Source organism: Plecotus auritus (assembly GCF_963455305.1).
Source record: "Plecotus auritus genome assembly, chromosome: 10".
NCBI classification, from domain to species: domain Eukaryota; kingdom Metazoa; phylum Chordata; class Mammalia; order Chiroptera; family Vespertilionidae; genus Plecotus; species Plecotus auritus.
The window spans coordinates 41102443-41128045 of record NC_137785.1 but is presented as its reverse complement, the minus strand read 5'-3'; the positions used below and the strand labels follow the sequence as shown (position 1 = coordinate 41128045).

The following is a 25603-nucleotide window of genomic DNA, read 5'->3' as shown; positions in this document are numbered from 1 at the left end:
CATTTGTGTATGCAAACCCCAGATCTTAGTTTCCACAGTGTATTTAAACATTTTGTTTGTGATTGGGCATAATCAGAATTTCCTTCAGTACTCCCTGGATTGTATGTCTTTTAATGTCTGCACTCCTTAATACTTGAATTACAACTAGATTGACAGTGTCAGCTATTTCAGCCAATCAATAGACATGCAAGAACTGTGGGCCAGTTATAAAATCTGTCTTGATAGTAAGCTAAAGAATTTAAGGTGTGAAAGAAGAAAAAGTGAACTTCAAATGAAAATGAGACGATCTTAAAAAAATAAAATGCTATCTTAGGCAAATACTTGTTAAAGGCATTCAAATGTTAAGTTGGTAAATTTTTACTTATCTTGCCCTGACCAGTTTGGCTCAGTGGATAGAGCATCAGCCTGCGGACTGAGGGGTCCCAGGTTCGATTCCGGTCAAGGGCATGTACCTTGGTTGGGGGCACATCCCCAGTAGGGGACGTGCAGGACCAGCTAATCAATGTTTCTAACTCTCTATCCCTTTCCCTTCTTCTCTGTAAAAAAATCAATAAAATATATTTAAAAAATAAAGACAGATTTCTAAAAAAATTTTTACTTATCACTTATACTTTCTTATAATATGATTTCTTATGATACTATTCTTATATTTTTCCTGTCTCTTTGTGTCTTATTTTTAAATTTTATATGTGATACACATAAAAGGATAGATAATAGACATGCATATGCCTTCCTATGTATGCTTTTAGCATATTTATATATACATATATTGCCTTATTCCAGAATTAACCACTATCCTAAATTTTATGCTTCTCATTTATTTAAACTTTTTTTATTTTTAAGTTTTTAAAGTATTTTATTGAATTTATTGGAGTTACATTGGTTAATAAAATTATGTGGGTTTCAGGTGTACAATTCTATAATATATCATCTGTATATTGTATTGTGTTCACCATCCCAAGTCAATTCTCATTAATAGATTTTTTTAATCATCTATATCCCCAAACAAATGTTATTTAGCTTTGCTTGTTTTTAACATTCTCACAATGATGAAACATGTTATATGGTCTTCTATAACCTAATCTTTTTCACTGAAAATTTTATTTCTAAGACCCAACCTTTTTCTTTTTTGATGTGTATGTGTATTGGTATAGTTCCTTTTTACTGTTGTATGCTATTCCATTATGAAAAGTACTAAGTTTATTGATCTGTTCTTTGGTATTTGGATGTTTGGATTGTTAACGATTTTTTGCTATGATGAGCAATGTTGCTAGAAATTGCACATGTCTCTTGGTGTACAAATGCGAGAGTTTCTCTAGGTCACTGCTTCCCAGCCTCTTTCTTTTCATGGAATACAGGAAATACTTGTTTTTGTATTGTGTCTGTGAGTAAGATCTCAAAGTGCTTTAAGAGCAGTGATTCATCGTAGGGACACTCTCCAGGAGGACCTGTCAGTGGAATTGGTGGAACGTGGGGTATGGAAGGTTGAAGTGGACAAGTGGTTTTTTAAAAGTAGTTGCTCAAATTTGCAATCCCACTAGCAGTCCTTCGGAGCTTCTCTTGGCCCACACTGTCTGGATGATCTGGTGTTGTCAGACTTCTGGAATCTTGCTTATCTAACATCTGTGAAATAGTATCTAATTATGATCTTGATTTATACTTCTTTTTTCTGATGAGTTTGAAAATCAGTTTACTAGTATATTGGTTCGGTTTGGTGACCTCTCTGGTTTTGGCATGTGCCATTTTTTTTTCTAATGTGTTTTCTAATGGATTTAAAGGTAGTTTTTCTTTATTTTATTTTGTTTTCCTTAATTTGGAATACAAATTGTATACTGTTTTGCAAGTATTTTCTATGTGTTGGTATATTTCTTTTCATTTTACATAACTTTTAGCCATCATAAGTTCTTAATTTTGTGTAGTTAAATTTAGAAATCTTTCTTTAATAAGTATGTTTATAAATTAGGTATACTGATTGAGTATTTTTGTTTCTTGTTTAAGTAAAACTTTTCTACTTGAAGGTATTATATTGTTTTGTCATTTCTATGAAGTTTGCCTTCTCTTTTTTCATATTCTCTTGTCTTTAATTTTTTTTTCTTTTCTTATTGAACTTAATAGACCTGCAGGAGAAGACTGTATATAAGCAATGGGCATATTGTTATAGATTCTAGTTTGTCTTAATTTTGTCTGGTTTGTTTGTTTCTCTTACCTATTGAAGCCAAGAAAGCTGTCAGCACTGTACTATACTAATCTGGATGGATTTTTTCCTCTTGGCAGATGACTGTGATGAGCCTCTGGTGCCTGCCCTGTCTCAGGCCTCGTTCAGCAGTTCATCTGAACTCTCTAGCAGCCACGGTCCTGGATTTGCAAGGCTAAACCGAAGAGATGGTAAGTTTGTTGCTTTTTCTTTCCCTCTGAGGATCATGATGAATCTCATTAACTTTCCATTCTCTTTTAATAAAATCATTATAAGTGATATGTTGTAAATGGAGGTAAATTTCTAAATAAGAAAATGGTAGAAACTCATGTGATGTACATGACGTATGGAATTGGTTCTGGAATGGCAGAGGGATGCATCCCATTTTAATCCTGTATGATCATTCAGCACCTGAAGAGTTGAATTCCTTCAATCTGGCAAGCTTTTTTATATATCCATAAAATAAACTTTTCTACAACAGTACAGATGGTCTCTGACTTGCAATGGCTTGACTTAGGATTTTTTTACTTCATGATATGGGAAAGCAGCACACACTGATCATTACCTGAGCTAGTGATAATGTGGTACCACACTCTCAAGTGATGATGGGTGGCGGCTGTGAGCCGTAGCTCCCAGTCAGGCACATGATCACAAGCTTAAACAATCGAAACTCTATAGTGTACTGTGTTCCAGCCTTTTTTGGATATTGTGTTCTGAGCATATTTAAGGTAGGCTAGGCTAAGCTATGTGTTCAGTAGGTTAAGTATATTAAATGCAATTTTGACATAGGATCTTTTCAACTTATGATGGGTTCAATGGGAGGTAACCCTATTGTAAGTCAAGGAACATCTTTCTACAATCCTTATGTATACAGTAGCCATCAAAATTTCATTGGCCCTCTGTTTCAAGATAAGCAAGGAAGTTTGCAAAAAGAAGTACTTTTAAAAGTTACTAGTTATTTAAAAATAATAATCTCTCAGTGCGTTTCCTTCTCAATGTGGATGATGTGATTTGCTCTCCTGTTGAGGAATGGGAACTTAAATAGCTTTCATGCTCCTGCAGGAACACTCAGATCATATTGTTAACTGTTAGGTTGTGTTTAATTGCTTGAATTCGTTTAAAGGAAAGTGCATATAATTCATTGGCAACTTGCTATAGAAATAAGAGAGAATTTCAAAAGTCTGCACTTGGAGACAGAATATTATCGTGGTCCCTTTTCATAATCTGCTAAGGCAAAAACCATCTGTGCTTATATTCTATGGTGATACTAACACAGAAAACATTTTTAACAACCATAAAGCAGTACACACTGACATCATATATTATTAAAACCGTGATTTGCTCATTTATTATCCCCTTCTAGCATGCCATATGTCAGCCACCTCTTCTAATTTTACTGCTTGATGTTATTCTTGGTCTGTTGTTTAATGTTTGAGTACATTGAACATTAGGCATAGCAAGTAGTTCATGTGCGCATGTGTGTGTATGTCTGTCTGTGTTTTGTCATCTGGTACACATTATAAATACCTAACAATTTAGCATGGTTTTAAATTTAAGTTTATTTTAAAATTTTATCTCATATTATTTGAGACAATTACTAATGTGTTTCTTTTATATTGACATAACTTTTATATTTCTTTTATATGTGTGTTTCAAGTGTGAGAGTATCAATAAGAGTAATCACTGAGCTCCTTGTAGCAAATGGGGAATTGGGAGGGCCTTGAATATTTTTGTGTTAACCTTTTACCTTTATTTGCCTTGTAGTGAGAGTTATTGATCACATTGGACTATCTCTCTCTATTTTCTGTTCTGAATCCCTTATTGATCACAGGCAAGTGGGCTCTCCTCAAACCTCAGAGGGCCCGTCCTGACCCTGTACCCAAGGTCTCCCAGTGGGAATGCTGCCATCACAGCATTGCTCTGGGATGAGGGCCATCTCGTGCTCCTTTAAAGTAAAGCAGAGTTTAACATTTGCCACCACTCCATTTAAGTAATAAAAGCTTTCATAGGATTTGGCTCTTGGAAAGAGATACAAAATTTAATTTAACTATTTTTATTTCATTTGTTGAGGTTCAATAAATCACAAAAAGTATACGTAAGTTATTAATTGGATAAAATTATATTTTTCATTAATTCACATACTCATCAGAAACCTCCATCAGAGGGACTCATTTTCATTCTTAATTCGTTTCTATGGCTCTTGGTGAAATACAATATCAAACTTCATGAATCTCATTTGCATGTTAATGAAACAGAGAAACAAAACAGGCTCATTTTAATTATCTTTTGCTGGTTGTCAACCTACTTGATTACATTTTTCTTTTACATTTAGTTTTTCTTTCCCCCCTCATAATTACATGAAGCGTTCACAAAGGAACGTCAGATTTTGAGTGATTTATTAAAGGCTATATATTATTCCTAGTATGGCAACATTCCTTGTAGTGTTTAGATCAGGCTATGAAATGGTATTCAGCCAAGTTAGCAGGTCATGTATTAAACTGAATCAGCAACTAAAGGCCCCAGTGTCTTACAAGCACAGGTAGGGTGACCTCTTTCCTGTGGAATCTGGAAAACTTAAGAGCCAAAGATTGGCAGGCAAGAAGTGAGAAACCAAGTTCAATAGCCCACTGCCTTCCCTCTGTGCAGTAGGGTCTAGGAAAATGATTAGGCCCTCTAAGGGGGGACTGAGGTCAGGAAAAGGCTTCATGTTCTCATTTCTGCCAGCAGGGAAGAAGCAAAAAGAATCTTTTTTTTTTTTATGAGGTATATTAATTTAAATTTTTTACTTGAGTGCCAGTGTGGGTTGAATTGTGTCCTTCAAAGGAAACTTTCACATCTTGACTTAGTCCCTATAAATGTGATCTTATTTGCACATAGGGTCTTTGCAGATATAAGTTAAGGTTATATTGGATTAGAGTGGGCTCCAAGTAAGGCCTTATCAGGAGAAGGAGAATTGGAGACATACAAGGACAGAAAAGACAGATGGAAGGCTGGGTGAAGACAGAAGCAGAAATTGGAATGATGTAGCTACAAACCAAAAAAAGTCATGTGTTGCATTCAACTACTGGAAACAAGGAAGAGGCAAGGAAGGATTCTTCTCTAAGGCCTGTTGAGAGAGATGAACCTGCTGACACCTTGATTTTGGACTTATAGCCTCCAAAACTGTCTGAGAAAAAAAATCTGTTCTTTTAAGCTGCCCAGTTAGTATACTGTGTTCCCGCAGCCCTGAGAAACTAGTACAAGTGCCAGTGAGTAAATAACTTCTTTTCCTACTCTCTTTGCACTGGGAAGATGCATCTCAATTTGAACCTGGCAGACTCCATGGCTCAGAGAAGTATAATCCAAACTTAACTGTAAACAACACATCAAAAGACAATCACTGCTAATCCTGGCTATATAGTGGAATTAAATCTCCCTCTGCCTTTACATAATATTTCCATTGTTGTAGTAGTTTCAGTATTGTTTGAAATATGATGGACAACTTAAATTTTTACTATTGTCGATGTAGAATTCAAACAGGTTCTAGTGCACCATTCGATAGTCTATCAAATGTGTGCTCTTACGACAGCATTTAAAGAAGCCATATATGTAGAACTGCTCCTGGGGTTGCAAAATAATCCCAATTGGAAATCTTGGAAATGGGTTATTGCAATGTGAGATACTTGTGTATACAAGTAAAATGATAAAGCAGTAAATAAGATAAAAATAACATATTTATATGTGTGAATATAAACAAATATATGTACATGTGTTAAAGTATAAAAGATATTGCTTCCATAACTGACAAATACAGGGATACTGCGCTTTATTGCACTTCACAGATGTTGGGTTTTTCACAAATTGAAGGCAAGACCTCCACCAGCAAGAAGATTACAACTGGCTTATTGTGACGCTCGCTTTATGTGGTGGTCTGGAACTGAACCTGTAATATCTCTGAGCTATCCCTGTTTTCTCTCATCTATTCTGTAAGATCAAAATATTTCCTGTGTTGCTAAAAAGTTGAATATTTGTCTGTATTTTCCCATCATCTATTTTTTTTAACCACAGCTAAACCCTTCTGCTCTAAATGCTTGTACAACAATGCTTTCCCAGGCATATACAATCTGCTGTTATAATCAAGTATCTATTTATAGCAAAATTAGCATATATAGTTAATTAACACAGAGAATTCTCATTCTTGGATATACTTCTAATGTGAATAATTATAACACTCTATGAGGAAATATTTGGCTATTTTTTTCTGCCCCAAATCATTGCACTTGTTTGCATACAACTACTATGTTTACATTAAAATCCCAAAGATAAATTCCCAAGATATGCATGATGCATGTCAGTGCTTAAGAGAACAGATGAGGTGAATGTTTCCTGCTGTCAAACATATTGCATGAAATCTTTTATAATTATTACATTAAAAAAATAATAACATTAGTGTTTTGGGTTTCTTCAGATAAATTCCAAGAAATAGAATCTCTGGTCATAAAGCAATTCCATTTTTAATTTTTTGAGACAATTCCATATTGTTTTCCACAGTGTCTGCACCAATCTGCATTCCCACAATAGTGCATGAGGGTTTTCTTTTCTTCACATACTTGCCAATACTTATTGTTTGCTGATTTGTTGAAGATAGTGTGAGGTGTTATCTCATTGTGATTTCAATTTGCATTTAAGAAAACTAATTCAGAAGAGTATATGCACCCCTATGTTCATTGTAGCGTTATTTACTATAGCCAGGACTTGGAAGCAGCCCAAGTTACCATCAGTAGACAGTGGATAAAACAGCTATGGTACATTTATATAATGGAGTACTACTGGGCCATAAAAAAAAATGAAAATTTTACCCTTTGTGACAGCCTGATTAGATCTGGAGAACATTATGCTAAGTGAAACAAGCCAGTCAGAGAAAAACAAGTACGATATGATTTCACTCATATGTGCAATCTAATGAACAAACTGAGCTAAGAAGCAAAATAGAGACAGACTTAGAGAGCTCTTGGGGGAGGGGGGCTGGGTGGTGGGGAAGGGATGGAGCAATAAAGAAAACAAAAAGAGAAAACTCATGGACGTGGACAATAGTATGGTGATTGCGGGGGCAAGGTGGGTGGGTGGAGGTACAAGAGAGTATAAGGGGGATAAATGGTGATGGATAAAATAAAAATAATAATAACAATATATTTAGTAACCAATACTTTCTTTATGAGGAAAAGAATAGGATATGAATTTTGTGCAGGACTGAAAAAGACTCAAGCCTAAGTAACGTGGTGCCTCATTGGCACGTGGGTGTGGGTCAGAAATGTGCAGGTCCCGGGGCCAGAGATAGGGCAGGCAAGCTTCCTCACCTGAGGAGTGTGCAGTGTTTACTGCAATGGGGAAGGCCTGTTCTTGTAGAGTTTGTTAGAGAAATATGTTTCTATATCAACTGCTTCCCCATCACTCCTAGGATCTGATGTGCTGAGGAAGCCCAAGGCACCTCAGTAATTACTTGAATTGCAAGGGTCCCCCACCTCCATGCTGATTCAGGCTGTGGCACATGACTTCTTATTAGCTCTGCCTAATTTTTCTTTCTCGTGGCCTAATTTATCTCTGGGATTAGGAGATGTACAGTTCCTAAAATTGTAATGAGAGCTCTTAAAACCCTACTAAATCCCTGAATAGTCAGATTCCTGAGGTCACCCCTATAGTCACAGAACACATGCTTCCCCAAAGCACTTGACCCTCAGCCAATCTGCTGTGCTTCTTATGTATTCTCTCCCATGGATCATAAAATTTGAGGTGAAGAGCAAACACTGTGGTATTAGACATATCTGGGATCATTCACCATTCCTGGGTTTAAATCCCTGCTGCTTCTTACTCATTTAAGGACAGAAAACATATTTAACCTCTATGCTTTAATTCCCTAATTTTCTATTGGAAGCATAAAGAAAGTACTGAAATGCTATTGGCCTTTTTGAAAATGATCACAGTGCTGTGGTGTGGTCACGAGCATTACTAAAGCACAGCCCCAGGAGAGTGTTAAACAATTTCAAAGTGTGACCTTCCAATTAACCCCATTTTAGCAAACCTCACAGGACCAAATATATGCATTAATTTATACAAAGGTAATCTCAGGGATTTCAGGCTTCCACACAACTCTGGTAGGAAGATTTGATTTATTCCTGGTTAATTTTAAAGCAAAGCAGCGTCAATGATTTATAGTTACATTTTATATGTTCATCATTAGCTTGCAGTAAAGAAGAAATGTTCTTATATATCCTTAGTCAAAGTTTGTGAATTAGGGTGATATGATGGTTTTATTGAAAATACTTTTACTTTTTTAGTCATTGGAAATTGGTTTATGAAGTTAAAAAACTTGCTAACGTTTTTAAAAATATTTTTTATTGTTGATAGTATTACAAATATATCCCATTTCCCCCCCCTACCTGCCCGCCTATTTCTTCACTACCCTATTGCCCATGTCCATAGGCTATGCATATAAATATAGTATAAGTTCTTTAGCATATCTCTTTCCATCCCCCCAATCCCATATTGAGGTATGTCAGCCTGTTCCATGCCTCCATGCTTTGGGTCTTATTTTGTTGGTCAATTCATTTTGTTCATTAAATTCCACAAATAAGTGAGATCATGTGATATTTGTCTTTCTCAGATAGGCTTATTTCACTTCTTGCTGGCATTTTGATAAAGGTGTGGAGAATGAAGTTGAAATCAATTTTATGGTCAGTGGTGTGTCACTCATGCTTCCAGATTATATTTTGTGTACTAACCTTGAGAAGGTGAAATAAAAATGAGTAAAGATTTACATCTCATTTCTCCATATGCTTACCTCTGTTCATTAAAGTAGAGGAGAGTTTGCTGTCACTTCTGGGATTAATATTGAATCACTTTTCTTCTATTGAAAAAGATTCATTTGATTTAACACCAGAGATGGTTGTCCACTTGACCTTTGGGTTCTCTCCTTACTTTGGGTGTTGCCCTCCCTCTTGGCCCCCCTCCTTAAGGACATGACCCCGCCCCCCTAATGTCTTTCGCCAATGTCTGGGTAGTCTCTCTAGCTCACGCTTTATCGTCCTTGTCTACCCCATAACACATTTTGTGTAGCTCTGAATCAATCTGATGATGTAATATGAGTGAGTGAGCCAAGGAGCCACTGCTGTTATTTATAGTGATAAGAAATGCTGATTTTGGAATCATGAAAACTAGATTATAATACTAAATGGTGGTTGGCCTTGGGGTAAATGATATTTCCTCTCTTTTTCCTCTTTCCTATGAAAGCACGGGATTGAATTTGAGGATTTCTAAATTCTATGACAATGAACTCTTTTTTATTTGAAACATTCTATAGGTAATGTCTTTTCTTTCTAACTCTAATAATGGAAATTTTCACAGCATGTGAGTGAGTGAAATGGATTCAATAGGAAGGTAGTGGAGTGCCTTGAGGCAGATTGTCCTAAATCATCTCAAACTAGAAGACACAGAATGCTCCTGGCCTAGGACATCTTGTCAACTGTTATAAAATCTAGTAATTAAATTATAAATATGGCCCTAGCCGGTTTTGCTCAGTGGATAGAGCATCAGCCTGCGGACCAAAGGGTCCTGGGTTTGGTTCTGATCAAGGGTATGTACCTTGGTTGCAGGCTCCTCTCTAGCCCGGGCTCTGGTTAGGGCTAATGCAGGAGGCAACCAATTGATGTGTTTCTCTCACAGCGATGTTTCTTTCTGTCTTTCCCTCTTTCTTCCACTCTCTCTAAAAATCAATGGAAAAATATCTTCGGGTGAGGATTAACAACAACAACAAATCCTATCTAATAAAAGAGTAATACACAAATTAACCATCACTCTGCTACACCACAAGCCACGCCCACAAAGCCACGCCCACAAAGCCACGCCCACCAGCCAATCAGGAGCGAATATGCAAATAAACCCAACCAAGATGGCTACGGGCACAGAGAGCAGGAGGGAGGCATGGGTTTCCCCGGGAATGGAGGAAGCCAAGCTTTCCACCTGCCCTTGCCAGCCTAGGCCTCCACTCAAGGCTACAAAGTTTCAATGATAGAAGATACATAAAACTAAACAGAAATTGCGGCAGCCATGGAGCTGGAAAGAGCAGGAGGCTGGGGTTGCCTGCGGCGATGGAGGAAGCCAAGCTTTCCGCACACCCTGGCCGGCCCAGGCCTCCGCTTAAGGCTACAAAGTTTCAATTATAGAAGATACATAAATCCCAACAGAAATGGCTGCCCCCACGGAGCAAGCAGAAGTCTTGGCTCTGCTCCAGGCTACAAAGTTTCAATTGTAGAAGATAAATAAATCCCAGATACCAGGGCCTCCGCTTGAGTTGCCAGGGGGCGTGGCTGGCCTGCAAACCACCACAGACCCCTCGCCCAGGCCGCCCCATACCCCAAGGGAACCCCCACCCTGATCTGGGACACCCTTTAGGACAAACCAGCTGGCCCCCACCTGTGCACCAGGCCTCTATCCTATCTAATAAAAGAGTAATGTGCAGATTGACCATCACTCCAACACACAAGATGGCTGCTCCCATGTGGTCAAAGATCCTGCCCCCATGTGGACACAAGATGGCCACCACAAGATGGCCAGCAGGGGAGGGCAGTTGAGAGGGACCAGGTCTCCAAGGGAGGGCAGTTGTGGGCGATTAGGCCAGCAGGGGAGGGCAGTTAGGGGTGACCAAGCCGGCAGAGGAGGGAAGTTGGGGCGACCAGGCCTGCAGGGAAAGGCAGTTGGGAGGGACCCAGGCCTGCAGGGGAGGGCAGTTGGGGGAGACCAGGGCTGCAGGGGAGGGCAGTTAGGGGTGACCAGGCCTGCAGGGGAGGGCAGTTAGGGGCAAACAGGCTGGCAGGGGAGCAGTTAGGCATCAATCAGGCTGGCAGGGGAGTGGTTAGGGGGTGATCAGGCTGGCAGGCAGAAGCGGTTAGGGGCAATCAGGAAGGCAGGCAGGCGAGCAATTGGGAGCCAGCAGTCCTGGATTGTGAGAGGGATGTCCGACTGCCCGTTTAGGCCCAATCCCGGATCAGGCCTAAACGGGCAGTCGGACATTCCTTGAGGGGTCCCAGATTGGAGAGGGTGCAGGCTGGGCTGAGGGACACCCCCCACCCCCCTTGCACGAATTTCATGCACTTGGCCTCTAGTTATAAATATGATCCTACTGAAAATGACACAATGACTCAAATTTGGCCAATTAAAATATATTCATAAAGTTACAAATTATCAATAATATATGACGATTTCTCTGTGTATCTCTAATATTGTTCACATTGTTGAGTAGGAAAAGTTCACATGTAGGTAAAGTGAAAATAAACAGTGAGTTAAGTAATAAACAGTGAGTTAAGTTAAGTAATAAACAGGTATTTTATGTTGGGATCTCAGAGAAACACAACTTGGGCTGATGACTGAGGTGCCTGTTGGGGCTAGCTCCCAGAAGAAAATGGGGAGGGAGTGGAGGAAGCAGGACAAAGAAGGGGAAGAAACCAAACTATTTTAGGTGCAGTCCCCCACACAGCTTGATCCCCCCGGAAACTCTGGATGATAACATTTTACCTAAGACTTTGTTCTACCTCATGGTCAAGGACCTGAGTTTAGCAAGGTGGCTGGTTATCTGATTAATTTAGAAACATTAGTGTCTTGGTCAGCTTCAGCTGCTATAACAAAAATGCCATCAACTGGGTGGGTGGCTAAACAACAGATATTCTCATAGTTTTGCAGGCAGGGAAGTCCAAGACCAAGGTGTCAGCAGATTTGGTTCCTGGTGAGAGCCCCCCTCTGGCTTGTAGACAATTGCCTTCTCACTGCGTGCGCATGGCCTTTCCTTGGTGCATGTGCAGAGAGAGATCTCGCTGTCTTCCTCTCCTTATATGGACACGAATCCCATCATGAGGGTTTCGCTCTGAAGACCTAATCTAAACTTTATTACCTCCCAAAGTACCAAATGTCACTATGTTGAAGGTTATAGCTTCAACATGTGAATTTTGATGAGACACAAACATTCAGCCCATAACAGCTACGTTTCTATAAACTAGTAAACCAGCTAGGAAGTGTTAACGGCTTAAGGATATCTGAGAGAAACCGAGATAGCCAGGCCTCCAGGGGCAAGGTTCAGAGAAAGGAAATGCTGTACAGAGAGCCTGACATTTTCTGCACCAAACAACACAGCTTCAAAATATATAAAGAAAATGGACAGAAATAATAGGAGAAATAGACAATATAATTGAAACACAAAATCATTGTGAGGGGTTTTTAATAGAATTCTCTCTGTAGCTCATTGAAGAATTAGGTCATGGAAATATGGAAGATTTTAACAGCAAAGTTAACAAATTTGACAAAATATATAAATACATAATTTATATTTTAATGTGTTGCAAAATAAAACTCTGCCTCCAACAGCTTCAGAATACACTTTCTTACCCAGGGTACTGGAATATTTACTTAAATTTATTCAGGGTCATAATCAGTATTTTAACAAATCTCAAAGGATTTAAAACCTACACAGTAAGTGCCCTGGATACAATTAAGGTAGAAATCAATAATTAAAAATATTAAAAAGCCCAGAAAGGTGTGGAATTTAATTAACACACCTCTAAAAAAGAAATCTCACTGGAAATTACAGAACTCAGTAATAACAAAATACTATAGATCACAATTGTGAACTGCAGCTCAGACCAAATTGATAGCCTTAATTGCTTATATTACAAAAATAAGGAAAGCTAAGTATTAATTAATGATCCATCCATACTTCTCAATTTCTCAAGAAATTAGAAGAACAATAGATGAAACCAAAAGTAAGGAACAGGAGACAAAAAAGAAAAGCACAGTAGTTAATGAAGTAGAAGACACGCAATACAGAAAATCAATAAGACAAAAAATATAGGAGGATATTTTAAACTTCTTGCTAATAATTTTGAAAATTTAAATGAATCAAAAATTATTTGAAAAACACGACCTACAAAATTGAACCCAAGAAATGAAACAGAATATTTAAATATTCCTCTGTCTGTTAAAGATAGTAAATCCATAATTTACATGCTCCAACAGAGAAAACTCCAGGCTAAAATCTTCATCTGTGAATTCTTCCAAACACTTTAAAGGAAGATATAACTCTACTTTTATATAATTGCTTTCAGAAGACAGAAAAAGAGTCATATACTCCCCAACTCATTCTATGAGGCTAGCATCACCTTGATGCCAAACCCTGTCAAGGACAAGAAAGAAAGGAAAATTAAAACCAGCTCTCTCTCATGAATATAAATGCAAAATGCTCTAAACAAAATGTTAGCTGACATGTGTGAAGGGCCTCAGAATGAGAACGCCCCCTCTCGGCTGGAATGTCCATGTCCATTTGCTCTGCCGGCCTGGTGGGTGGATAACTACAGAAACAGTGAGAGCAGGGGCTTAGAGCTTTCTTCTCTGATACTATGCTTACCTGTCCTGAGCCTCTTCCCCAGGATAGGATGGAGCAGAAGTGTGAGGATTACTCTGAGTAGGAAACCACCTTTTTTGAATTCACTAGTGTTAGAGACTATTATAATGAAAGATGTGTTGTAATCTGACACTTCTTGAGTGACACATCCTCTCAGCCCCACCTCTTTTTCCAGCCCCTGTGGTAAGGCCCAAGTCCAGCTTGCCACAGGTGTAACAGGGCCTCATCTTGGGCTGGGCCACTTACCTGTTGCTTCCTGCCCTGTGGCTTCCTGGTGCTGAGAGATGATCTACCTGCCCCAATCCACAGGCATCATACACTCTATGGTGGGGAATGGGGCGTATTATCTGCCTATGAGGCTAACCTTGACCATAGAGGATGCAAACTGATGGATAAAATGTTCCCCTGTTTGTCCTCAGGATAGAAAGTTCTGAGATGCAGCTGAAAGGCTTCTCAGAAGTGTTAAATCACTCATTTTATTCATACTCCCCCCTTTCCCCTCCCCCCTAATTTTATCATGATTTTATTTGTCTATCTGTGTTCTTCTGTATCTCATTGAGCTTCTTTAAGATGATTATTTTGAATTATTTGTTAGGCAATTCAAAGGCCTTTATTTCTTTGCGGTTGGAAGTGTATTAATGTCCTTTGGTGTCATGCTTGCTGACCTTTGGTGATCTGTGTGTCCTTGCATTGTTGTCTCTGCATGAGAAGGAGCACCACTGGGCAGGTCCTTGGGAAGGTAGGATTGGTCCCATACCCTGTCCGAGAGTGGCTGGAACCAACTCACAGGGTCGCTTCAGGGTCCTGCGTCTGGGGGCATGGGTGAGTTTGCCTCCTGCCAGGTCCCTGGGTGGGCTGACTATCCCCTGACTGAGGCAGGGCAGGGCTGGAGACAGGTCACAGGGCTGCTTCAAGATTTATAGTCAAACCAAGGTCAGCAGGCCTGCCTTCAGGGGCCTGGAGGAACGTGACTCCTGCTGGGTAACTGCTCGGGCAGGACAACGCCTGGACTGTGGCTGAGAGGAGCTGGAGCCAGGTCACAGGGCTGCTCCTGGACCTCAGCTGAGAGGAGCTAGAGCTGGGTTACAGGACCACTTCAATACGCACAGTCAGACCAGGCGAGAGAGCCTACCTCTGGGGGTAGCAACTGGCTTGTCTCCCAGCAGGACTGCTCCCTGATGACAGCTGTGGGGACCTGGGGCCAGGTTATGGGGCCGCTTCACGATCTGCAGTTGGACTGAGGTTGGCTGGTCTGCCACAGGGACATGGTAGGTGTGTCTCCTACCTGGTCACTGGGAGGGCAGAACTACCTTTGGACCATGGTTTGGACCAAAATGGGTGGGCCTGCCTCCAGGGGCACAGTCAGGACTGTCCCCTTGTGGGTCCCTGGGAGGCAGGACTGCTTCTGACCTGAGGTTGGATCCCAGTGCTCCCACAAGGGGAATTTTGCCCATGGATGGCTGCCAAATTGTTGTTAAAGGGGTTGTGAGCTGGAGACTTCCTATTCTGTTATCTTGCTAATGTCACTTCACATATATATGTAACTTATCTATCCATCTATCTAATAGTTCTATAAATTAAAATATTTTTCCCATAAATTATTTTATATGGTTTTTAACTGTAACCTTTTTGAAGGCTGCTCTGTAGATGAAATTCCACAAGAAAAAGATGGTGACAAATTACATGATTTTATCATTATTTTATAAGGGCTTCTCTGTGTTTCTTCTCAAATAGGACTTTTTATCAGATTTTCTCCCTTAGTGGGAATTGTCAGGGCCTTACAGCTCTAATAACTTAAGTAGAAAGCGAGCCTAAAATCACATTTAAGTGTTTTGAGTATTATTTATTATTTTTCTATAATCTTTTTTTTATCCCTTTAAAAGTTGACATGTAATGAATATTAAAAATAGAAAATAAAAGGGACACATATAAAATTGACTATGAAATTGGCCATGTAAAATATAACTGATTTAGTAGACTATATAAAAATATCTGACGGTATAAAAATGAAAAGCAAGGTCAGACTTGCCAAAATGAGACTGTTTACAAGGGTTTTTTCAAAGCCGCTTCCTTGACCTCAGCATTGTGCACGTCCTCCGAGTGGCCTGTCCACTGCCAGGGCCTCAAGAGAAGGCCTGTGCCGACACCTACATCGGTGCTGGGGAGGAACACACCTAACAATCTCCTTTCTTTATTTTTTCAATTGCCTGGTGGAATTTCCCAGCTGCCTGCGAGATGTCTTCACTAACAAGCTCAACTTATCCAAACCAGCTTCTACCTGTAATGATTTTTCTTTTCTGATTCTGGTTGTTATCTTAATCACCATGGCTTAAAATTAATAGAATCACTTTTTATTTCTCTCCTGTCCATCTTCCTGAAGATGATAAATTCTGTGCATTCCTGGTTTGCAGTCTCTCTCTCTCTCTCTCTCTCTCTCTCTCTCTCTCTCTCTCTCTCTCTCTCTCTCTCATACTCCTTCTTTTTTTGGTTTTGTTTTCATTGCTACCTTCCCAATGCAGTTCTTTGGTTTCTAGACAGAGTGGAAGGGAGAGAGTGAGAGAGAGAGTGTGAGAAAGAGAAACAGCAATGGGAGAGAGACACAATGAGTGGTTGCTTCCCAAATGCACCCCAACTGGGGCCAGGGATAGAACCTGCAACCCAGGTACGTGCCCCTGACCGAGAATCGAATCCATGACCCTTTGCTGTACGGGCTGACACTCTAACCACTGAGCACCACTGGTCAGGGCAGTTCTTTGATTTCTAAACAATGTTATTTTAATATACCCCTAACTGGTAATGCAATTTTGAAGCCTTCCTCAAGAAGAGTTAATTTTAGTTGTACACCTGAAACTAATATAATATTGTATGTCAACTGTATTTTAATTTAAAAAAATTTAAAGTGCAGTTTTGACCTTGTTTTGTGCCTGCTTAAGACTCTCAGCCCCAACTCCACCTCTATTGCATGGATAGGTGTTTCTGAATGTGATTCCTAAGTCCAGCTAATATTCTGCAGTGGTTGAGCAGATAATTTGTTAACCTCAAGGGAAAAAGGAAGAAAAAAATCACAAACTATCAGAAATTAAACTATGATTTATGGATTGCCTTCCATTTACTAACAGAGTATAGCTATTACTGATATTTATTAGACTTGTTCTTTTCCTGTTAGTAGTACATCATATTAATTCCATGATTAGTAAAAATCTGTAAAGGCTGATGCATCATTGATGCATAAGAGCATAAAAGAAATAAACACGTGCCTTGGCCAGTGTGGTTCAGTTGGTTGGAGTGTTGATCTGTACACCAAAAGGTGGCAGGTAGCGGGTTTGATTCTCAGAGCACATACCAGGTTGGGGTTCAATCCTCGGTCGTGCATGTGTGGGAGGTAATCAATTGATGTTTCTCTCTCACACCGATGTTTCTGTCCCTTCCTCTCTCTAAAATCAACTGAAAAAAAAGGAAATAGACATGTAAGCAATAGAAGTTCAGAACATGTCATAACGTAAGGAGTGACTGATTTTAGTATGAAGAATAAAACATATGCACTGGGATATGTGAATATTTGAATGTGATGATTTCATACAAGCATCTAACAAGAAAAGTGCTGACTAGACGAAGCAAAGACATTGGACCTACTAGACAAAGATTTTAAATCAACTCTGTGAAATATGCTCAAAGAGCTAAAGTAACCAGGAGAATGCTGTCTCAACAGAGTATATCAATAGTTATAAATTATAAAAAGGAACTAAACCAGTGATTTCTAATGCAAATGTTATGAATTTTTCCTATAAAGGAAAAGAATAGAGCAACACATGCATCAAAGTTACACTCCTAATAGCAAAAACATCTCATTACTAACAATAATCTTGGGGAGCAAAGTAGAACAAGCTGTCTATAAAATTCCTCTCTCAAGACACTATCACAAACTATTTTTTAGTGGCTCAGAATATGGAGGGGTAAATATTATGAGAAGATGCTAATAGACTCCTGTTTTATTCAGTGGAAGAACTACTTTGATTTCTGAGTTTTAATTCTGCTCTTGCTTATATAAGAGCAAAACACCAGCCTTTCACTGTGGTTTGTCTTGGTGAACCATATGGCAGGAGAAAACTCCTTCCTTGTGTTGTGAGCCACTTGCAGGTTGGGAAATGCGGAGTACCTGGGCTGAGGTGACAGTGGATAGATGATGGGAGCTTTGTTCCCAGGGTAGAGTTGGCAGTCAGTGACATGTCTCAGCATCACAGTCTTAACAAACTGTGGTCATTGTCAAGAGTTCAAAAATTGGGCAGTAGATTCTGCTTTTTTGAAATAAAATGTGCTGGCTGATGTTGAGAAAGGTTAGAACATAAACTCCTCTACTTAAGATGAAATAGACATTTTTAATGACAATAATAATGCCCTGAGAGGCTACTTCTAAATGTGGGATAAATTGAGGACTAGAAATGGGCATGATCTCCACACTTGTCCTTCATCTCCCTTCCTGGCTCAGAGAGTCACACACCACTCAATGCTTAAGGGAGAGGGGTCACTATACAGTTTGGGAACAAAAAGGGCACTTTTTAGGTCTAAAGGAGGAGATGGCCAGCCTGAAGGAGTTTGGGAAGGAAGGAAGAGGGTTAGACATGAGCAAACGCGTATGAAGACTCATTGTCCCTGCAGTCCTATCCTCAAACTACTAGTAAGTCCGTAATAGGTAGCTTTACAAGCCCTTCATTCTCGGTCAATGATCTGTATGTGAAAGGGTGCTTAGAGCAGGTGCTTGAAGAGGAGATTCCCCTCCACCAAGAGAAGTCGCTAAATCATTATGTTGCTGCCATGCAGAAGTGGCGGTGTGGCAGAGACCCCACAAGAGCCCCAGATGGCATGTGAGGAAGACCAGGAGCTACTGTAGGCACCAAGAAGGGATGCAGACATTCAGGAATGAGGCAGTAGGTGTGGGCAGTGTCATACCTGGGTGGGGGGAAGAACATCAGGATGTTGTGATAAGGCATGTTGCAGCTGACCTGTGACAGATCACCTCGGAGCACAGTGGAAGCTGCTTGGATCTTGGGATCGTTCACAGCCCGTGTAGAGGACCAAGCAGGGGTCCTCCCCTGCAGTGCATCAGGACTAGCTCCAGGGACAGCAGGAGGGGAGGGACGTTCCTGCAAGCACTTTGAAGCTGAAGGTGACAGACATTTAATCCTGAATTTCCTGAGTAATCCATGAACTGGACTGAGTTCCTCTGAAACAATTAGATTGATTTTCTACATCAGACAGAATAGGAGCTCGAGGGAGAAAATTAGATTGAGTTAGGAAAAAAATGCATTTTTCACACCTGAGGCTGTAACTGAGAAATTCATAACCGCAATATGATTCCAACCGCTTTGCTAAAGAAGCTTATCTGAGATACGATTAATAACCTGCTGGCTCGTGAGAGCCCACTGTGAGCAGCTCTTCCAATTCAGAATTATCAGGTCGGGAGCTTGAAATCTGTCATGGAGGGAGTATTTACACCATAGGAATTGACAAATGCTATCAAAGCAAGACTTCTCCCCTCCAGAGGACAACTTATTAAAAACTTACCAACATACCACTACCTACCTGAACTTATCTCTTATGAGACAAAACATAATGATGTTGGGAAAAGATATTGTAATTTCTTTTAAAAATTGGACTGGAATGCAAAAATTAGACTAAGATATTTTAAAAATCTCATTTCTGCCTTTTTTCTGTTTTGAAAAGATATGAGGAGAGTTTGTTAATAGTGTTGAGATTGTTTAAAAACCTAAAATCTAACTACTCAAACCAAAAGAATTTGACATGTTCCCAGGGCTTGATTGTTAGCTGCTTAAAAAAAAAAAAAATAAAAAAAAATATAAATACATTATTTTGCATATTCATGATGCACATCTTCTGTTTTTCTCCATGACATATAGATGTGAGTTAAGGTTTTTTATTTAGTAAATTCAGCCCGGCCTGTGCCCTCTCGCAGTCTGGGACCCCTCAGGGGATGTATGAAGGCAGGAGAGACTCATGTCACTGCCACTGCGCTCGTCAGCTGTGAACCTGGCTTCTGGCTGAGTGGCGCTCCCCTGTGGGAGCACACTGACCACCAGGGGGCAACTCCTGCATTGAGCGTCTGTCCCCTGGTGGCTAGTGCATGTCATAGCAACCAGTCATTCTGCCATTTGGTCAATTTGCATATTAGCCTTTTATTATATAGGATATGAAAAGTGAGAAGTTAAACCAATTGGCTGTGGAAGCGACCCATACAGACAAAACTATCCATCATCAAGCCGGGTAGAGCTTGGTAAAAGATCGCAAATAAAATCTTCTTGTAGAACAATATCAATAAAAACATTTAGTATTAGTGATCTTACTATTTTGTGTGTTGCATACATTTAAAATTGTGGATGGTCTCTTTTTAAAATTAACTTACCCTAAAATTTGTGATACACATGTGTGCCAAACACAAAACACACTCTAAGATATCTTCAGATGCTAAAAGTTTGGCAGTTGTCTCCTTAGCTTTGAAAGAAGACTTTCTACAGCCTGGCTCCATTCTCCTTTCTTGCCTTAATGACCACTGACCTCTCCATGCCCCCTCCCTCCCTTCAGTCCAATTACTGCCATCCTGAAAAATGGGCCTGGCATTTGTCTGCCCTACGTCAGTCCTCTGCTTAGAAGACTCCAATCCTTTATTGTGACCTTTCACAATCCTACCCCAGAGCCTACATACAATATCTGTTTACCTAATCACTCAGCCAGCAGCACACTCCGCACCCCAAACTTCCTTAGTGTGTGCTCTGTTTCGGTTCCTCGCTTCCTCAGGGAATATGCATCACCTGCTATGCGTCGTCTTGCTCTTTCATAAAAGATAAACTGTAGTGATGGCGAAGCCACATTGTATGTTAAGAACATGCTCTGGAGTCAGATTGTGTTTAGGATTTTGCCTGATTTTACTGCAGCTCCGTGCCCTTTCACAAGTGACTCTACTTCCCTTTGCCTCTGTCTGTTTATGTCTACAATGGGCCCCCAAACTAATAATTTCCATCCTATAGGCTTATTGTGAGAATCCTATGAATTAGGCCAGTGGAGCACTTAGACTAAGTATTCTACAGTACATTGTAGAATACATAAGTGGTTTCTATTGAGAACTGGCAGGTCCAGAGTCATTCTTACCACTGCTTTAGATTATGGATATACTGATGACATTTTGGGTCATGGTTTTAGGATGTAATTGTGGTTATTTATGAGGGTGATCAGAATGTAGCGATAGTTCCTTGTATAGTTTTCTCTGTTTGAAAAGTTTGTGTGTGATTTAGTACTAAAAATCAGAACCAGTCAATGTGACTATATTCTTTTCCATGAGGGATGGCATTTAGAGATGTTAAAGAAGGTGATATAACTTTCTAGTTTTTCTTTGTTTTCATAATTTTTATTAAGAATTAGAAATATCTCATTTCTGCCTTTTTTCTATTTTGAGAAGATGTGAGGAGCGTTAATAGTGCTTAGATTGTTCAAAAACAAACTATAACTACTTTGTAAACTATATATAAACCAGAATAATTTAAATTTTAAGATATTTAATCATATAAGACACCTTATTAAATCAATATTCAACCAATATTCACTCGTTCATTGGAATTCAAGACACATTTTAGATACTCCAGAAAAAGATTGATGGGAATTAATCAGAATGTTTCTAATAAAAGAAATGGTGAAAAGAGAGTTTAAGATCCTTTGAAATGTCATTTTTCTCATAAAAAAGTCTGTCATTTTGTTACCAGAAAGCTAAATAAACTTTTATAGCCCTTTGACCTTCTGAAGTCATCTCAGAATCTACCTAATTTATTTCAATTGCTCTGTGTGTGACTGTCTTAGAACAATAGCAGTTCACCCAACAGCAAGTCTCACTTTTATGTCTGACCACAAAAAATTTTACCAGGTTGGATTCAAATTTGACAATGGTATTCTAATTTGGATTTTATTCTTAGTTATAAATGTAATGAACATAAATAAACTCAGTTCCCTTATATTACAAAGTTTTTACATGTAACAAGCTAGATTGTGAGAGAGGTAGTACTTGAGCTGCAGTTGAGAGATGGAGGAAAGAAAGTCCTGGTTGAGTAAGAGACAGGAATATATACAACTGAAATGAAAATGTGGAGAATGACAATAGACTTCATAGCCAATTGTATGGTTTTTCTGAAGCTCCTATGCCAGATTGAAGTTGTATTAATGTTGTTTCAGAAAAGGTGGCTTTTTGTTACCAGGAGAAAAATTACCCAACCTGCTATTACCAAAACAACTCTGGGAACAATGGCTAAAAACAGATTAGTTATTTCAGAGACATATATTGAAGATTTCTAGAAAGGGTAGGCCACAGGCAGGAAAACCATTTCCTGTCTTCTCCAAACCCTATAAACTTATTCAAACCCCCTGGCCTTGCTTCATTCCCCTCATCCTAGAAGAGCTGCCCCCAGGCCTAAAGCAACTCACTGCACAGCAGCCTAATTCTTTGGACTTCCTCCCGACTCCTGTTCCTTCAGCTTTACATCTTTCAAATAGCCCTTCCACTAATCATTCCTCACTCTCAGCACCACCGTCCAGAAAGCTTTCCAAGTTCTCAGCCTTGACTTTGCCCTCTGCCTCCTCCTTGCCCTCATTGCATCTAATATCTGAGGGTCACCACAGGTCACCAGGTCCTGCCAGTTCTCCCTCACTGAGATGTCTCAGATGTTGTCATGTTTTTCTTTCGTTTACTCAATTCAAAATGATATCCCTAGCAACCTGCAAGTAAATACAGAAAATCATTTTATAACTGAGTGGTTGAAATGATAAGGTACAGATAATGAAAAGGCTAAAATGACAATGAAAATCACTTTGGAGGCAATATAGACCAGGTTTGGCAATTTCTATACATATAGAAATTTCTATACTTATTACTCAAGGGAATAATTAGAAATGATCCCAAGATTTTAGTCTGATTGAGTAGAAGATATGAAGATGTGGCCATCTGGTTTTGACAGGAGGTAGGGTGTCCATTTTTGGAATATTGAACTTGATATATATATAGAGAGAGCATCCATGAATAGATCTATAGGAAGTGTTCAGAGTTTGGGATACAGACTTCAAAAGAAAGTCAGAGCTAAAAATAAAGATTCAGGCTTCATCATCCAAAAAAAGAATTAATCATTGTAGCTACAGGCATGATAAACATAGTCCACTGAGACTATGAAGTAAAAGGAGAAGAGAGTTATGTTAGCTTTTAAACAAAAGCAGAGAAAGGGAACTCTATGAAAGATGTTGAAAAGGGCTGGCCGGAGAGGTTGAGAAAAACAAACAAATGAGAAATTGCAGTCACATGGAGCTAAAGGAGAGACTTGCTGTGACAGATTTTCGATCATGTCTTCTGATCTAGAAACATTTCCTGATGCTTTTTTCTCTGTTCATTTATTGAGCCAGATGAATATCCAAAAAGCTTTGTGGTTTTTTTTGGTTAATTTATTTTTTATTTTTTAAAAATATATTTTTATTGATTTCAGAGAGGAAGGGAGAAGGAGAGAGAAATAGAAACATCAGTGATGAGAGAATCATTGATTGGCTGCCTCCTGCATGCCTCCTTCTGAGGATCAAGCCCTCAACCCTGGGTATGTGCCCTGACCAGGAATTGAACTGTGACCTTCTGGTTCATAGGTTGATGCTCAACCATTGAACCACACCAGCTGGGCTTGTTTTTGTTTTTAATTAAAGCATAATCTCTCAAGAATCATAAAAATCATAACTTCATTATGAAAACTCTACTTGTAGATCACCTGGGAATTCCATATAATGCCCATATCATCATGTTATTCCTCCTATTTTTATGTTAAGGAGCATAAAAGGCTTGGAAATTTGGGTCCAGGCTTGCATATAATCGTGCAGAGATGATAGACTTTAGACATTTTATGAAGGGTGTATAACACAGCACAATATTTGTCTACTCAATTATGCATCTGTTGAAGAGAAAAAAGTGGTGCCTTTAAATAAAAATATAAAGTTCTTGACATTTATGTTTGACTATTGAGCTTTGCTGACTCTGGAAATATTACTTTCATATTTCCTAAAGTTACAAATTGCTAATTTAAAAAAAAATCACTTTATTGAAGTATGACTGTGTCAGGGCCCAGGGCAGGCCTCCCCCAAACGTCCCACAATGGCATATTGATTATTTTGAATTAAAGTTACTTAAGTGACAGCCGGTGCAAGAACACTCTGACCCCTCTGACTCTTTGTCCTCCTGAAAGCGGGAGATAAATCTCCTGTGTGAAAGGTGCCCTCTCTGCACCTGCAGGCTAATGAGAGAGACATCCTTATCGCCAGCTGGGGAATTCAAGGCCCAGAAACATGTATAAACACACCTTATTATTATTTTTTTACTCATTTGCTACCCAAGCCCAAACTTTGCTTCGATTCCTCACTAATGAGCACCCAAATCTAAGTTTCTTTGTCCTGCCAATTCTTCACACATTTGTTCTTTCTTTGTCAGAAAGCATAAAAGGCTGACTGCTTCTTTCATATCTGGGAGCATCGTTTATGATCTCCCGTGTGTACGAATTAAGTTGTTGTTTTCTTCTGTCAGTCTGGTCCATTATATTTTTAGTCTACCCACAAGAACTCCAGTGTGGTAGAGGGGGGCATTTCTCTTTCCCTGACAATTGATAGACAGAAACCTGTACATAGTTAATGTACACACCTCGATGAGTGATGGAACCATTACTCTAAGGCCATATTCTTATTCATCACCTCCAAAATTTTCTCCCCCCCTTTATTTATTTTTATTACAATTTAAAAAATGTTTTTCTCTTTTGTGCTAGTTTTCAAAATTATAATGCAAATTCCCAATAGCAACAAAACTTGACCTTCATTTTATTTTCAGAAAAATAATATAATAAAGCAGTAACAATTGCAATACAATAATCAATGCCAGTAATCGATTCTTCATTTTGGGTATCACAAGAATTTGCTCTTTGTAATTACTGCAGCTACTGTGCACCGTGCTGCGTCTGCTCAGATGCTGTTTTTCAGGCGCCACATTCTTCTCTGTGGGAGCAGTGTGTGGGAAAACGCAGGGGTGTGGGTGAGATTCTCAGTAGTGCCAGGAGCAGTTTGAAATTGGCTGGGCAGAAGCAGACCTATTTCTTTGTCCGTCTTTTCTGATCCAGAAAATGTTTGCATTAACTCTCATTCCCGGCTGGAAGCACTGCTTTATTATGACTCAGTGGATCAATATACACTGAGAACCCTGGACTATGATAGGTGGCCTGACAATTGTGTGAAAGGCCTCATTGGTTTGAGTGGAAATGAGGTTGCTTTGTGAGACTTTCTTTTTATCAAAAAGGACAATTTAGAACTTTCCATTATTCATTACAAATAGAAATAGGAGAGAGATAAACAGAGCAGAATGAGATTTTTTTTTCCTTTTGGCCTGTACTTCCTACCTTTCACATCGCGACAGGTTCCATCATGCTTCCTCAAAATGAGCTGATTTTTATGTTGGTGGAGGCAGGGAAATAGTTGCCTACTCTTTCTAATACAGAGTAGTTAGTGGTATATAATTTTAGAAGGTATTTATTTCTCCATTTAGCAGATGCAATGATAAAATTACAAGTTTGTAAGCATAGGTTTAAATCAGATTGATTAATACATGTCTTGATTAGAAAAATCACCCAGCAGTGGTTTGTTACATTTGCATCTATTCTCTATTTTAGCATAATATAATATCTCAAAATCAAATACATTGAAACTTGATTTGTCTTATATACCAAGGTAAAGAAATCATTTAAAACACATGCAATAATTGATAATTAAAAAAAATTAGATGGGTGTCAGTCACTGGTAAAATGAATGGTGATGTATTATAATTTTGACACAAGTCACATAAGAGCATATTTTCCTCTATAGTTTTAATAAAATCATAGCTCTTGTGTGCTCCTCTATATTTGTACATAGGCTAGGAGCCAGAT

At 39.1% G+C, this 25603-nt stretch overlaps 1 protein-coding gene across 1 annotated transcript in view; it reads left to right on the top strand.

Moving 5' to 3' along the window:
• Window positions 1–25603, top strand: part of CNTNAP4 (contactin associated protein family member 4) — a 255817-nt gene that overhangs the window by 42146 nt on the left and 188068 nt on the right. The window contains exon 2 of the mRNA XM_080646072.1: window positions 2275–2385. Coding sequence (XP_080502198.1) covers window positions 2275–2385 — 111 coding nt within the window. The remainder of the gene's footprint in view (window positions 1–2274; window positions 2386–25603) is intronic.